This window comes from Hippocampus bargibanti, linkage group LG18, assembly GCF_051943395.1.
Source record: "Hippocampus bargibanti isolate YZ-2025 linkage group LG18, ASM5194339v1, whole genome shotgun sequence".
NCBI classification, from domain to species: Eukaryota; Metazoa; Chordata; class Actinopteri; order Syngnathiformes; family Syngnathidae; genus Hippocampus; species Hippocampus bargibanti.
Window position 1 is genome coordinate 14,174,004 of NC_142751.1, and position 13,505 is coordinate 14,187,508.

Sequence of the window (13,505 nt, forward strand, 5' to 3'; positions counted from 1 at the left end):
GGACACCAAAAACCAAATGACGGTCAGGCAGAAGAAGGAGATCATCAAAAAACGCAAACAAGGGGTGCATTTGTGTGACTTAGCGTCCCAGTACGGGTATGCTAAGTCCACCATTGCTACGCGTGGCTAATTGGTGTTTCTGTGTTGTCTAAGCAAGGCTCTCGGGCAATTGAATAGGTTGAAAAACTCTTGATTTTGATGAATGAAAAGCAGCTAGCAGGGGACAGTGTGTGTGAGGGTATTAGCACGGTAACTTCACTCTGATAGCGTCCAGAGGGAACTACATCAACGACTATTTATTAAGTACAATTTATTTCTTTAATTACAATACAATAGCACATTTATTATACATAAAATAAGGTATATTTTGTGTAGTTTTTAGGCTTATTTTGTAGAAAATTCTTTTGTGGGGACCTGGGAACGGATTATTCTAATTTTTAATGGTTTCTTATGGGGAATAAATGTTTGGCAGACGAACGTTTTGCCTTACACACTTTCTGGGAACCAATTAAGTTCGTAATCGGAGGTATGTATCACTGTACTGTACTTGCCTACAGTGCCACTCCGCCCAAAAAAAAAAACATAAAAACACACACTGGCAAAACACATAAAACGCCATAATCGTGGACGAGGGATACAGAAAAGCAGTGGAAAGGTACAGTATGTTGACTGCGCATGCGCACAAATTTCACCCGACATTCAGAAACCAACGCTTATTTCCGGAGACAAAATAAAGCGTTCGAAAAAAGTTACAGTGTGACTAATATCTATTTAATCGTTTCAAAGCAAATATTTGATTTTAATCCATTAATTTGGGTTCATCCCAATTACTTGTCATCGTAATGTTACTTTTTGGCGTTACATTTAAATTGTCGAATCTTTTATTTTTTAAGGAGTAGCGGTACCGACATTCGGAAACCTGCCCTGTTTTCCGGAGACAAATTAAAGGTTTCGAATTATAATTATGACCAATATCTGATCGTTTCATGACAAATATCTGTTTTTATTAAATAGTTTAAATTCATGCTAATTACATGTCTCCGCATTGTTACTTTTGATCGTTACATTAAAATTGTTGAATCTTATTTTTTAAGGCGTTGCGGAAGTTGTCTTTGTTTGGGAAGAGCTTAACGACGTTATGCCGGGGTGGCGGATTCTTCAGGAGAGAAAAAACCCTTTTCCCATTTGATCCTTTTCTTCCACCGACCACCTTCAAATGACATTGACAATTCGGGAAGCTTCCTGACTCGCCAGGAGAATGTAAGGAACGTTTTTAGTCCACTAAGTCAAGCTTTATTACGTTCGCTATGTCGAATGCTATTGGGAGAGCCAACCGCAGCTATTAGCCAAACGCATTTTTTCCCCTCGACACAAATGACAATCTTGTTTATTTTTTTCGCGTCATTTTTCTTTACACTGCATTCTTATAAAACACGTTAGCTTCAATGCTAGCTATAGCAGCTTAGTGGGAATCAACTCTCGCGATAAGTCTTCGCCGTTTACCTTTGAACGTTTTTTTACAAGTATGCCAGCTCGTGATGTATCGTTCACGAACGAACCGACTCATAGAGCCGATCACAGAAATGAACGAAGAGAGCCGGTTCCTAACAAGGAGCCGAAAATGTTTTGTCCCCTATTCCCTGCCCCCAGTCTTTGGTTAAAGCCGCACGTGATTGGTCGATTGGTCGTGGTAGAGGAGGGAGGGGAGAATCACTAATGCCATCATCAATAATGTACTTTTCACCCTTCCCAGTCATCATGTTGTCCCGCCCCCCGCTGAGAGTGACTCCTCAGGTTCCTGCGCTCCCATTGGCTGACATGGATGTCATGGAAACGCATATGAGTAAGCAAACCCATGAAAAGCACAACGACTGCCATTACAAAAAACGCTGAAGGAAAAAAAATGGTGGGATGTTGATTTTACAAAATGACCCGTTTTTTTTCCGCAGACACTCCTCAGGGCGTTCATCATCATCATCATCATCATCATCATCATCCTCAGCAACAGCATCCAAGCCCTCAACTCATCTGCACCTGCGCGTCGCTGTTGCCCCGCCTCCTGGCTGCCCACAGGATGGAGGTCCGGCGTCTACTGAGAGGCGCCCTAGTGTCGTTGGGCCGGCGAGTGGACGCCCTGGAGCGAACGGTCGCCACCGGGGGTGGCATAAAGAGGAGTCGCAAGAGGAATAGAACCCACGTCACGCCGCAAGCAGATCACGGAAAAGGTAACACGGCAATGTCACACAAAGGGGGGAGTTGCGAAAGTGTACACACCCTCCGAAAAGGGGCGGGTGGTTTCAGAATGAAGCATTGTGCTTTACACATACGCTTAAATGGGATTTTCAAGTCCTTCAAATAGACTTTTGAGTGAGTTGAGATGTTCTAGTAGGCTTTTCCTGACCTTTTTGTACTTTCTTGACAGGGACAAAATTGCTGCAAGGAAGCAAAAAAAAAAAGTCCATCATTTAGCCAGCTAGCGTTTAGCTAGCTTGCTAGCTAACTATCTATTAGCGACTGTATCCTGTGACTTTAAAGTGTCCTTGAGAGTTTTGAAATGTGCTTATAAATGAAATGTATTCTATTATTACTGTATCTATTAGCTAACTAACTATTTATTTGCTATGTATTAGCTGGCTTGCTAGCTATCTGGCTAGCTATCGTTTAGCTATCTAGCTGGCCAGGTAGCTATCTATTAGCGACTGTATCCTGTGCCTGTAAAGTGACCTTGAGAGTTTTGAAAGATGCTTCTAAATGTAATGTATTATTATTATTACTGTATCTATTAGCTAGCTAGCTTTCTATCTATTTGAATTACTTTTGGGTTGAGTGAACGCTGGCAGCTGTAGCTGCCGCTTCTCACCCACAGAAAATCTTATCCTGTGACTGTAAAGTGACCTTGAGAGTTTTGAAAGGCGCTTATAAATGAAATGTATAATTATTATTATTTCCTCTGCTTTCCTGCACCTGATTGTGTGTTGTTCGAGTAGGCTGTTTTTGACATAATTGTAACCACGCTTCCACATTCACATGATTGAAACAAAAACATGTCCTGATTTTGTGTTTGTGTATTTTTTTCAGTTTTGGACCCTTTCCCCAGCCTGGTTTCCTCTTCCTGTAGCCCCCATGTCACAAGCTCCGCCCATCCATCATTGGTGATTGACAGCTCGCATCTTTGGCTCAGCCAATCAGAGGACAAGAATCGTCTGGAGGGTGTGGCCAGTAGGAGGAGAAAGAGGAGCCACAGAGAAGAAGAAAAAAACCAAGGCGGCGACGGCAAGTGCGCCAGATTCGTCGGCCGCATGGCCGTTTGCCAAACGGGAGGCGGAGCTTCACACCAGGCACCCCTCACGCTCTTCAACTTTGACCCCAGAAGACGGGACGACGAGGGCCAATCAGTGAAGGCCGTCACCGTTGCTGTCAGGAATGGTTACAGGTTGGGAATGGAAACTATAAGATTGTGAGAAAATCGCTTGAGTGAAACTTTCAAAATAAAATCAATACACTTGTCTTCATAGCTCCTCCCCCCGGGATACTTTCCACTTCCTGCGAGCGGTCAGCAACCAATGGCACGCCTCCTCCGTCTCCCGCTGCCAGTGGCGCTATTCCGACTTCACGCCACCTCCGTCGTCCCGCTCCGGTCGCGGTTCTCGATTGGACGCCGACCCCGTATTGCGTCTGTCCCTGGTTGCCACGGCGACCTTTGCGACTTCCGGGGGCGGCACCCGCTGGAATCCCTGGCGGGCCCTTCGAGACTGGACGGCCCCGCCCAGTCTCGCCATCGATCACTGGTTGGTTACTCGTTGCCGTGTTGTTGGCGTAAGCGCCGCTGACGTGCTCGCCTTTTGTTTTGATTGGCAGTTACATCCAAGCGGCTGATCTCAGGTCAGTTCAAGTATTATTTTTCATCCTGTCAATCATTTGCCGCCATTTTTTTTTTCATGTCATGCTTATGTAATTTTTCAGGCATGCAAGAGGAAGGAAAAGATCCTTTCATTGCCCTCGGAAGCGCCTCCTTGCGCCGCCTCTTCTTCCATGCGTTGATAACGTCGACCCAACTCCGCTTACGAACACCCAATCATCAGCCACCTCCAAGGATGTGCGGGTATGTTAAAAATGTACATTAAATTTTTGTATGGTTTTTTTTTTGTATTTTCTTATATCAATAATGTCTTTATTTTTTTAAGTACTGTATTTTCTGGAATATAAGCCGCACCTTCAATGAATGACATTTAAAAAAGCTTTTCCATGCATAAGGCGCACCGCATTATAAGGGCCACCTCAATGAATAACGCATTTTTAAATGTTTTCCATACATAAGGCGCACCGCATTAAAAGGGACACCTTCAACGAATGACATATTTCAAAACATTTTTCATACATTGGGCGCACCGCATTATAAGGAACACCTTCAACGCATGACGTATTTTAAAAACGTTTTCCATACATCAGGAACCCGGAAGTAACTCAAATAGATAGCCAGCTAGCTAACAGATTGCTAATAGATAGCCAGCTAGACAGTTAGCTAACTAGTTAGATAGCCATATAGCTAATGAATAGCCAGATACATAGCTAGCTAGCTAGCTAGACAGATAACCAGCTAGACAGTTAGCTAACCAGCTAGATAGCCATATAGCTAATAAATAGCCAGCTACATGTGCTAATAGATAGCAAATGGATAGCAAATAATAGCCAGCTAGGTAGATAGCTTGGGGATAGCAAATAGATAGCCAGCCAGGTATTATGAGGTGCGTGCTTAGATTTTGAAAAAAGATTGTTACTTTTAGGTGCGCTTTATAGTGCAGAAAAGACGGTAATTATTATTATTATGATATCCATAACTGATCCATAACCTTGGTGATTGTGTGCGTCTTGTCTTCAGAAAGCCAAACGCGTCTCACAGATCCGAATCCGTCGAGCTTCGCCGCGAGAAACGCCTCTCACGCCCATGGGACTTCCCAAGGTCAAAAGGTGAGCGGCTTACCTTTACTGCCCAAAAGGTCAAAGGTCAAACTCACTTTTTTTTTTTTTTTATGCCCGTTTGAGGATGAAAAAGAAAGAGTTCAGCGTGGAGGAGATTTACACCAATAAGAACTATAAATGTCCCAGCAATAACAGGTAAACAAGCACCGCCGTTTTCCTATCGGGGCAATTCCTAGCATGTTTTTGCTCCGCAGGAGTCTGGAGACCATTTTTGAAGAGCCTCAAGAGAAGGATGGAGTCTTGCTTCTGATTGGTCAGCAAAGGCGGCGGAGGCTCCTCCTCTTTCCGGATTTTACTCAGCCCAGGAAGAGGAAGAGACCTCAAGGTAGCGGCGCTTTCACAGGTTCAATACAAGTCAACTCAAAATTACTTTTATACCTACAACAAGCTTTTTTTATAATTATAATAATAATAATAATAATAATAATAATAATAATAATAATAATAATAATAATACTAAAACTAATAATAAAAAGAAATGAAGTAGTAATAATAATTAAAATAAAAATAATATAATAATCATAAAATAATAATAATACTATTACTACTACTACGACTAATAATAATAATATAAAAATAATCATAGTAAAAGTATAATAATAATAATAATAATAATAATAATAAATAATGATAATAATTAAAATTAAAATAAAAAAAAATACTAATAATAAACAAATATAAAAATAACAGTACAAATAGTAAAAATAAAATAATAATAATTAAAATACAAAGAATCATAATAATCATAAAAATAATAATAATACTAAAACTAATAATAAAAATAAATGAAATAATAATAATAATTAAAATAAAAATAATATAATAATAATAATACTATTACTACTACTACGACTAATAATATTAATAATATAAAAATAATCATAGTAAAAGTATAATAATAATAATAATAATGATAATAATTAAAATTAAAATAAAAAAAAATAATACTAATAATAAACAAATATAAAAATAACAGTACAAATAGTAAAAATAAAATAATTAAAATACAAATAATCATAATAATCATAAAAATAATAATAAAAATATTAATAATAATAATACAATTAATAATCTTTTCCTTTCGGCTTTTCCCTTCAGGGGTCGCCACAGCGAATCAATGTCCTCCATCTATCCCGTTTTTGTGCATCCTCTTCTCTCACATTAATAAAGTAATAGTAATAATAAAATCATAAAATAAAATCTTAATTATAATCAGAAAATAAAATAATACATTCAATGTTAAGCCAAAGCAAGGCTTCCCCGCCTGGAATTTGGAGGGAAAAAATAGCCGTGTGAATCGTGTGTTTCGCAAACTGCTGAACTTTTGCATTGTTTTTAATCAGTAAACATTCAATTGATTTTTTTTTATTTTATTGTATTTATTTTTTTACAGTTGCTGGACTTCCTGTCACGATGGCGCCAAGAAAACGTACCGTCCGCCGTCAGTACCGCACAGGGCCAGGCGCCAACGACCAGTCGGACTTAGATGTGATGCTAGTGGAGCGATTAAGCGCGCTGGAAGATTTCCTGACTCGTCAAGGATTGGATGTGTGACGTCGTCCGTCCCTTCCTTGACTGACCGGTGTAGTTATTAACAAATTGAAATGGATATATTTTTGGAATGAATATATTTCGCTTGAATGGTCGACATATTTGTTGATGAACGTCTCAAATATGTCAGTTACATTCAGAAACATTTTTTAGGACACATCCAGAAAAATAATGTGACTAATTACCAGTGAGTAAGAAGGAAAATCCAGTATTTTTATTCACAATAAAATGGTCATTTTGACACATTTTGACAAACAATAGAATCGAATTGTCACTAGTCTACACTGCAGTCTAATCCTACTATTCACTGGGATGGATCAAACCCAAAAATAATTTCTAAATTAACAATATTGTATCATTTAATATTGTTTTCCACAAAAAAAAAGAAAAGGGGGATAATGGCTACCTAGCTAGCTAGCTTTTTGCTATCTATTAGCTATCTGACTATATAGCTGGCTATCTTGCTAGCTATCTATTTGCTGTCTATTAACTATGACTAATTAGTTAGTTATTTATCTAGCTATCTATTCGTTATCTGTCTAGGTAGCTCTCTAGATAGCGAGCTATTAACTAGCTGTTAACTAGCTAGCTTCCGGGTTGAGTGAACGCTGGCACGTGTGGCTGCCGCTGCTCACCCGCAGAAAAAAATATCCTGTGACTGTAGTGTCCTTGAGAGTTTTGAAAGGCGCTTATAAATGAAATGTATTATTATTATTATTAAATGCGGAAGTCTGCTTGACTTTATTTAGTTGGTGTTGTTCCTCATCCTACCAGCAGGTAGCGCTGTGGTACCATCTGTCATCTAAAATGGCGTCGAGGAAGAAATTCAGCGAGCCAATCGAAACGCAGTCTGACGTTACGTCACTAGCCTAACGCTTCAAGTCATCCCAGAAACAAAACACAAAGACAAATCCTGTTAAAATTCTTTCGCCAAAGTCTCCAGATGCCCAGGAACAATTTATTTCTCCATGACCGCGCGCGTGAGTATCGAACCGCTTCCCTTTTCAACACGCGAATTAGCAAACAAACTTTCCGTAAACGTTTTAAACGTTCTTCCGACTGCATTCCGATGTTTGCCGAATGAAGAAATACCCGAAACTCCGACCACAAACGTGCCCCTTGTGTGGTTCCAACCAATTTTAGATCATTTCGACATTTCCGAAGGACTTCTGCTCATGCTAACCGACGTCACGTATGGTGACGTCACCGACCACGAGACCATCGCGAGATGTGCTAACTCACGTGCAGTTTGATGTTGAGCCTCAACTTGTGACCGCTTCTTGTGACTGTCGCGTGTGTTTTTGTGTGCGTGTGTGTCTCCTCGCTCATGTACAAAATGTTCTGCTTTTTTTTATTTGTTTCCTATTTTTTCAACGTCTTTATCGTTCCGCCATGTTGGTCTACCTCCGAGCCATGTCGTCACTGCCGCTTTACGACACTGTAACTGTTACGTAGCAGTATGACATATGCCCCAGTGAAAAATTATTGACACTGAGTCTTCGATTAAATTCATATTAAATATTATTAATACAAAAACAAATCTCGTTAATAAGTGTCACTCTCAGACTACAAAACAATAAAGAACTCTTGTCTTAGTGTGTTTATGAAATGTGTGTAATGTGTGTTACAGGTGTGTGTGTTGTACTTCGCTAAGAGCGCCGAGCTCAGCGGCGTACGAGAGGAGATTTTACAAGTGGACACGCCAATCAACAGCCTCGACCTTTGGACTCGGTTGCTAGAGCAACACCCCAGGTCGGAATGTTACAACCGTTTCCATGGCTGTCGGCACAAAGCGTCATTTTTAGGTGTGTGTGTGTGTGTGTGTGTGCAGGTTGCGGGTGTTGCAAGGACACGTGGTGTTAGCGGTGCGCCATCAGTACGTGTCCATCGAGGACAAGGAGGCGCTGACTCTGCGAGACGGGGACGAGGTCGCCGTGGTCCCGCCCCTAAGCGGAGGATGAGCAGCCAATCGGCATCTGTGAGCTTTTGTCGTCATTCACATCCAAAACGTTGTGATGTCACAAGGTGCACAATAGTATTATAATAATAATCATGCATTTCATTTACAAACGCTTTTTAAAACTCTCATGGTCACTTTAGAGTCAGTCACGGGATAAGTTTTTGTGTAGGTGAGCAGCGGCAGCCACATGCGCCAGCGTTCACTCAACCCGGAAGTAACTTGATAGATGGAAAGCTAAGATAGCTAATAGATAGCTTGTAGATAGCTAAAAGATAGCTCATAGATAGCTAATAGCTAGATAGCTAGACAGCTAATAGATAGCTAGCTAGATAGCTACCTAGCTAGATAGATAGCTAAATAGCTCATACATAGGAAATAGCAGTATTAACTCATTCGCTGCCAGAAGATGTGCAAAAGGGTGTCCACTCCAGTGCCAGGGTTTTTGTCATTGTCACTCAAATTCCAGGACCCACAGAATATTGAGATTATTATAAATTATTATATTATTATTATTATTATTATTATTATTATTATTATTATTATTATTAGGACATCACAATCAGGAATTTTGCAAACGTAACTATCATAACAATCTTAATCGTCATCAATGACATCATCACAAATCCGAAGCAGAACAAAAACAATGTTCATCCGCCATCTTTTCTGGCAAGATGGCGGCGACAGAAAAGGGGCGGGACCTCTTCAAACTGAGCCCCCATCGACTATGTGTGGACGACGTGGCGGCGGCGGTCGGCAGCGCCTCCTGCGGCGCCATTTCTCTCTTTATAGGTACCCGTGACATCACTTCCTGTTTGACAGCCGCCATGCTAATTGTCATCCCGCTCGCAGGTACGACGCGCGAGGACCAATCGGAGAACGGGAAGGTGATTGGTTTGGAGTACGAAGCATACGAGCCCATGGTCCAATCGGAGTTAGCCGAGCTGTGTCGCCGCCTACGGGCGCGATGGCCCGACCTGGTGCACATCTGCGTGCACCACCGCCTTGGGTTAGCATGTCGTCGCTTCGCTGGCCGCTTTTATTAATAATAATAATAATAATAATCCATTTCATTTCTAAGCGCCTTTCAAAACTCTCAAGGTCACTTCACAGTCACAGGATCAGTTTTTCTGCGGGTGAGCAGCGGCAACAACACACGCCAGCGTTCACTCAACCCGGAAGTAACTCAAATAGATAGCCAGCTAGACAGTTAGCTAACTAGCTATATACCCATATAGCTAATAAATAGCCAGATACATAGCGAGCTAGCTAGACAGATAACCAGCTAGATAGCCATATAGCTAATAAATAGCCAGCTACATAGCTACATGTGCTAATAGATAGCAAATGGATAGCAAATTATAGCGAGCTAGGTAGATAGCTAAGAGATAGCTAGCTAGGTAGCCAGCCAGCTAGTTAGATAGCGAATAGATAGCTAGCTAGGTAGCCAGCCAGCTAGTTATTCCAGTGTTGTTTTCCCCTCAGGTGGGTGCAGGTAGGCGAAGCTAGCGTGGTAGCCGCCATTTCATCTCCTCACCGCTATGAGGGCCAGCGGGCTCTCGTTAGCCTTTTGGACGGACTGAAGGCCAACGTGCCCGTGTGGAAGAAGGTCAGTACGGGGTGGGGGGGGTTCTGACCCCGTTCTTGGACTCACCTAGCTTGTCTCGTCCGCAGGAAGTATACGAGGACCGCAGAACCAGTTGGAAAGAGAATGCGGAGTGTCCCTGGGCCAATTGCCATGGAAACCATGACACGCTCAAACAATGATTGGTCAATAAAAACATCATCCGGTCATTCTGTGCGACCGTTCTTTTTTGACCCCGGCGTTGATTGGCGACCTTTCTGTTTGTCCGCTTTAACTGCCAACCAGTCAATTGTCATTTTTAGGTCGTAATAATTCCGCTTTATATCCGTGTAATAATAATAATAATAATAATAATAATAATAATACATTTCATTTCTAAGCGCCTTTCAAAACTCTCAAGGTCACTTTACAGTCACACGATCGGTTGTTGTGGATAAAGTTGTTCTGTGGGTGAGCAGCGGCAGCCACACGCGCCAGCATTCTCTCAACCCGGAAGTAACTCAAATAGATAGCAAGATAGCCAGCGAGCTAACAGATAGCTAATAGCCAGCTAGACAGTTAGCTAACTCGCTAGATAGTCATAGCTAATAAATAGCCAGCTACATAGCTAGCTAGCAATACAGATAGCAAATAGATAGCCAGCTAGACAATTAGCTAACCAGCTCGATAGCCATATAGCTAATAAATAGCCAGCTACATACCTACATGTGATAATAGATAGCAAATAATGGCCAGCTAGGTAGCTATCTAATAGATAGCAAATAGATAGCCAGCTAATAGATAGCAAATAGATAGGTGATGGTACATTCGACCATATTTTTCATTCTTTGGTTATAATCCTTCTGAAATTCACTGACGACCAGGCCGCTATATGCTAACATGCTATATAACAACAAGAGGGTCAAAGAAGAAATGAAATGTATGATTGTTATTATTATTATCATTTGCTAGCTATTTGCTATCTATTAGTTATCTGGCTGGCTATCTAGCTAGCTATCTATTCACTAGCTGGCTGGCTATCTCGTGAATATCACCAGTTTGCCGAATACAATTATGTGACGGGCCCGATTTGGCCCTCGGGCCTTGACTTTGACACCTGTGCTTTATCACATAGACTGGCAACCAATTTTGACTTGCAACCATTTTGTTGTTCATGTATTTTCATATTGTTTGGCAACTAGACTCTTTTTTTGGTCACAATATGCATGCAATGGTCGGATAGCCGGTGAGCTAATTGATCAATTTGTCGTATCATCATGATCAACAGCGAATAATGAAATAACGTTTTGGAAGCATGGCAAAATGGACCTGGGACGTCAATCGGTATTTTTCGGCTTTTTCCGATGACTCCCGGATTTCCGCGCTCGTGCCCTCCCTCTGTGCTCGTGCCCTCCCTTCCCCGCCCCCTCTGGTCAGCTGACCGGCGGCCGGTCTGCTGACAGTCAAGCGGCTTCGGCTCATCGGTCGAGGCCGCGGTGGAACCGAAAGCTGCCCGCTCCCTGGAGCTCCTCATCGGAATCACCGCCATTGCGTTTCTTCTCCGGGATTCTCGGATCTTCTTACGGTTTCTGGTTGGCGTCGAGAGGATTTCAAGACTGGACCCGACGCGTGGACCTTTGGCCGCCTCTAGCTGAGCTAAGCGCACCTTGCCCGGGGCGTGAACCCTCGCTACCCTCGCTACCCCCGGCGGCGGCGGCCGGCCGGCCCGCCGTCCCTCCCTCCATCCATCCATCCATCCATCCGTCCGGCGCGGCTCCTTCCCCGCCGGCCGTGGACCATCATGGCCCTGGTGGAGGTCGTTATGCAAGGCCTGGCCGTGTTCGGGTTGCTGCTGTTCGTCGTGCTGTGGCTCATGCACTTCATGTCCATCATTTACGTGTGAGTTACCCTGCCTATTAGCTTAGTTTCGCTTAGCCTACCCTAGCCTAGCTTAGCCTACCCTGACTTGGTCTAAGCAAAGCTAATTGGAGAAGAGCTTGATAATACTGCTCCGGTGTGGAAGTGCTCAAACCTTACGTTCTTACTAAATTAAATTTTACGAATTTTGAGTAAAATATACATTTCTAAAATGTTTATTAATGTTTAATATTTTTCAATGTTTGCGTAATGGGCGTACGGTAGGCAACGAACCGGCAAGTTACTTCGAGCGACATTATTTCTTCTTTCCAATAATACTTAATTATAATAATTTGCGAACATTAAAAAGTTTTCACTGACTGGGCCAACAAATGTTCTGTAAATTAAATGACGGCAAACCTTTATTTTATTCACCTCGTCTTTGCTTCTAGATAAAGAAAATAAACATTAAAAACACAGTTAGCTGCTATCTACCATGTAAATTTAAGAATTTAAAACTTTATTCTATCAAACAAACAAACAAAACAAAAACAGTTGCTTATGTAGACATTAGAAATATTGTGCTAAGTCAATTCTTTTTGTCTTTTCTGTAATACCGTACAATAGCTATCTGGCTGGCTAGCTATCTAGCTATCTAGCTGGCTAGCTATTACCTATCAATTGGCTTGCTAGCTAGCTTTCCATCTATTTATCTTACTATTCTATCCGAGTTACTTCCGGGTTGAGTGAGCGCTGGCGCGTGTGTGTGGCTGCCGCTGCTCACCCACACAAAAACTTTATCCTGTGACTGTAAAGTTACCTTGAGAGTTTTGAAAGGCGCTTAAATATTAAATGTATTATTATTAATATAAAAATGAAAACTATAACACTTGGTTTTTAAATGTACAATTGAATATACATTTGACTGAATAATCATTTACTCGTATAGTAAAAATATATAATTTTGTTAATAAGAGAATATGAAAACATGATTTCCGGATGATGTCATGTTCACGTTGGCTATCGTTGCAACACTTCCTAACTCTCAAATATGATTTCACGTCCTCATTTCAAAGCTTGCCAAACAAGCCCTCTGCAATCACGCGTTGGTTTCGGATGTTTTGTGAAGAAAAAAACAAACAAACAGGAAATCGATTGTTTTCTTCCATCTTCAAGAAGAGCTGATGCTTTCATTTAATACTATCCATTAGCTAACTAGCTAGCTAGCTGTTGGCTGTCTACCTGGCTGGCGGTTGGCTATTTGGCTATCTATTCACTATTTATTTGCTATCCATTAGCTATCTTGCTAGCTTTCTATCTATTTGAGTTACTTCGGGGTTGAGTGAACGCTGGTGCATGTGGCTGCCGCTGCTCACCCACAGAAAAACTTTATCCTATGACTGTAAAGTGACCTTGAGAGTTTTGAAAGGCGCTTATAAATGAAATGTATTATTATTAATATTAATATTTTATTGTGACGGTCATATAAGACACTTTTTTTAACCCGCCAACCTCCCCCCAAAAAATAATAATTGAGAAACATAAAACTTGGTTTATTTAACTTAAAAATTTCCGCCTCACAACAGTATTTTATGT

General features: G+C 41.4%; 4 protein-coding genes across 4 annotated transcripts in view; all 4 read left to right on the plus strand.

Annotated features, from left to right (window-relative positions):
* The first annotated feature begins 1,027 nt into the window (after window positions 1-1,027).
* LOC148884808 (uncharacterized) lies at window positions 1,028-7,241 on the plus strand. Its single transcript, XM_089020523.1, has 11 exons — window positions 1,028-1,260; window positions 1,754-1,843; window positions 1,950-2,225; window positions 3,079-3,433; window positions 3,516-3,788; window positions 3,859-3,882; window positions 3,964-4,102; window positions 4,880-4,968; window positions 5,044-5,115; window positions 5,175-5,305; window positions 6,374-7,241. The coding sequence occupies exons 2-11, from the start codon at window positions 1,759-1,761 to the stop codon at window positions 6,532-6,534; spliced, it is 1,605 nt and encodes a 534-aa protein (XP_088876649.1). The 5' UTR covers window positions 1,028-1,260; window positions 1,754-1,758; the 3' UTR covers window positions 6,535-7,241.
* Window positions 7,242-7,369: 128 nt separating this feature from the next.
* Window positions 7,370-8,500, plus strand: LOC148884809 (molybdopterin synthase sulfur carrier subunit). The gene is made up of 3 exons (XM_089020527.1): window positions 7,370-7,511; window positions 8,162-8,283; window positions 8,363-8,500. Exons 1-3 carry the CDS (start codon window positions 7,500-7,502, stop codon window positions 8,490-8,492), a joined length of 264 nt encoding a protein of 87 aa, XP_088876653.1. The 5' UTR covers window positions 7,370-7,499; the 3' UTR covers window positions 8,493-8,500.
* Window positions 8,375-10,266, plus strand: mocs2 (molybdenum cofactor synthesis 2). The gene is given in 6 exon segments (XM_089020525.1): window positions 8,375-8,509; window positions 9,163-9,280; window positions 9,341-9,497; window positions 9,974-10,097; window positions 10,163-10,243; window positions 10,246-10,266. Coding segments are annotated over 6 exon segments (522 nt in total). The 5' UTR covers window positions 8,375-8,488.
* A 1,214-nt stretch (window positions 10,267-11,480) lies between these two features.
* Window positions 11,481-13,505, plus strand: part of ugcg (UDP-glucose ceramide glucosyltransferase) — a 9,041-nt gene continuing 7,016 nt past the window's right edge. Inside the window, exon 1 of the mRNA XM_089020524.1 lies at window positions 11,481-11,951. Coding sequence (XP_088876650.1) covers window positions 11,854-11,951 — 98 coding nt within the window. The 5' untranslated portion in view covers window positions 11,481-11,853. The remainder of the gene's footprint in view (window positions 11,952-13,505) is intronic.

Excerpts from the sequence above, each read along its gene's own strand:
- LOC148884808 (XM_089020523.1), top strand. The coding sequence starts at position 1,759 with ATGTTGTCCCGCCCCCCGCTGAGAGTGACTCCTCAGGTTCCTGCGCTC. Across the intron at positions 1,844-1,949 it reads TGTCATGGAAACGCATATGA|ACACTCCTCAGGGCGTTCAT; the intron begins GTAAGCAAACCC and ends TTTTTTCCGCAG. Across the intron at positions 4,969-5,043 it reads GGACTTCCCAAGGTCAAAAG|GATGAAAAAGAAAGAGTTCA; the intron begins GTGAGCGGCTTA and ends TGCCCGTTTGAG.
- LOC148884809 (XM_089020527.1), top strand. Across the intron at positions 8,284-8,362 it reads TTGCTAGAGCAACACCCCAG|GTTGCGGGTGTTGCAAGGAC; the intron begins GTCGGAATGTTA and ends GTGTGTGTGCAG.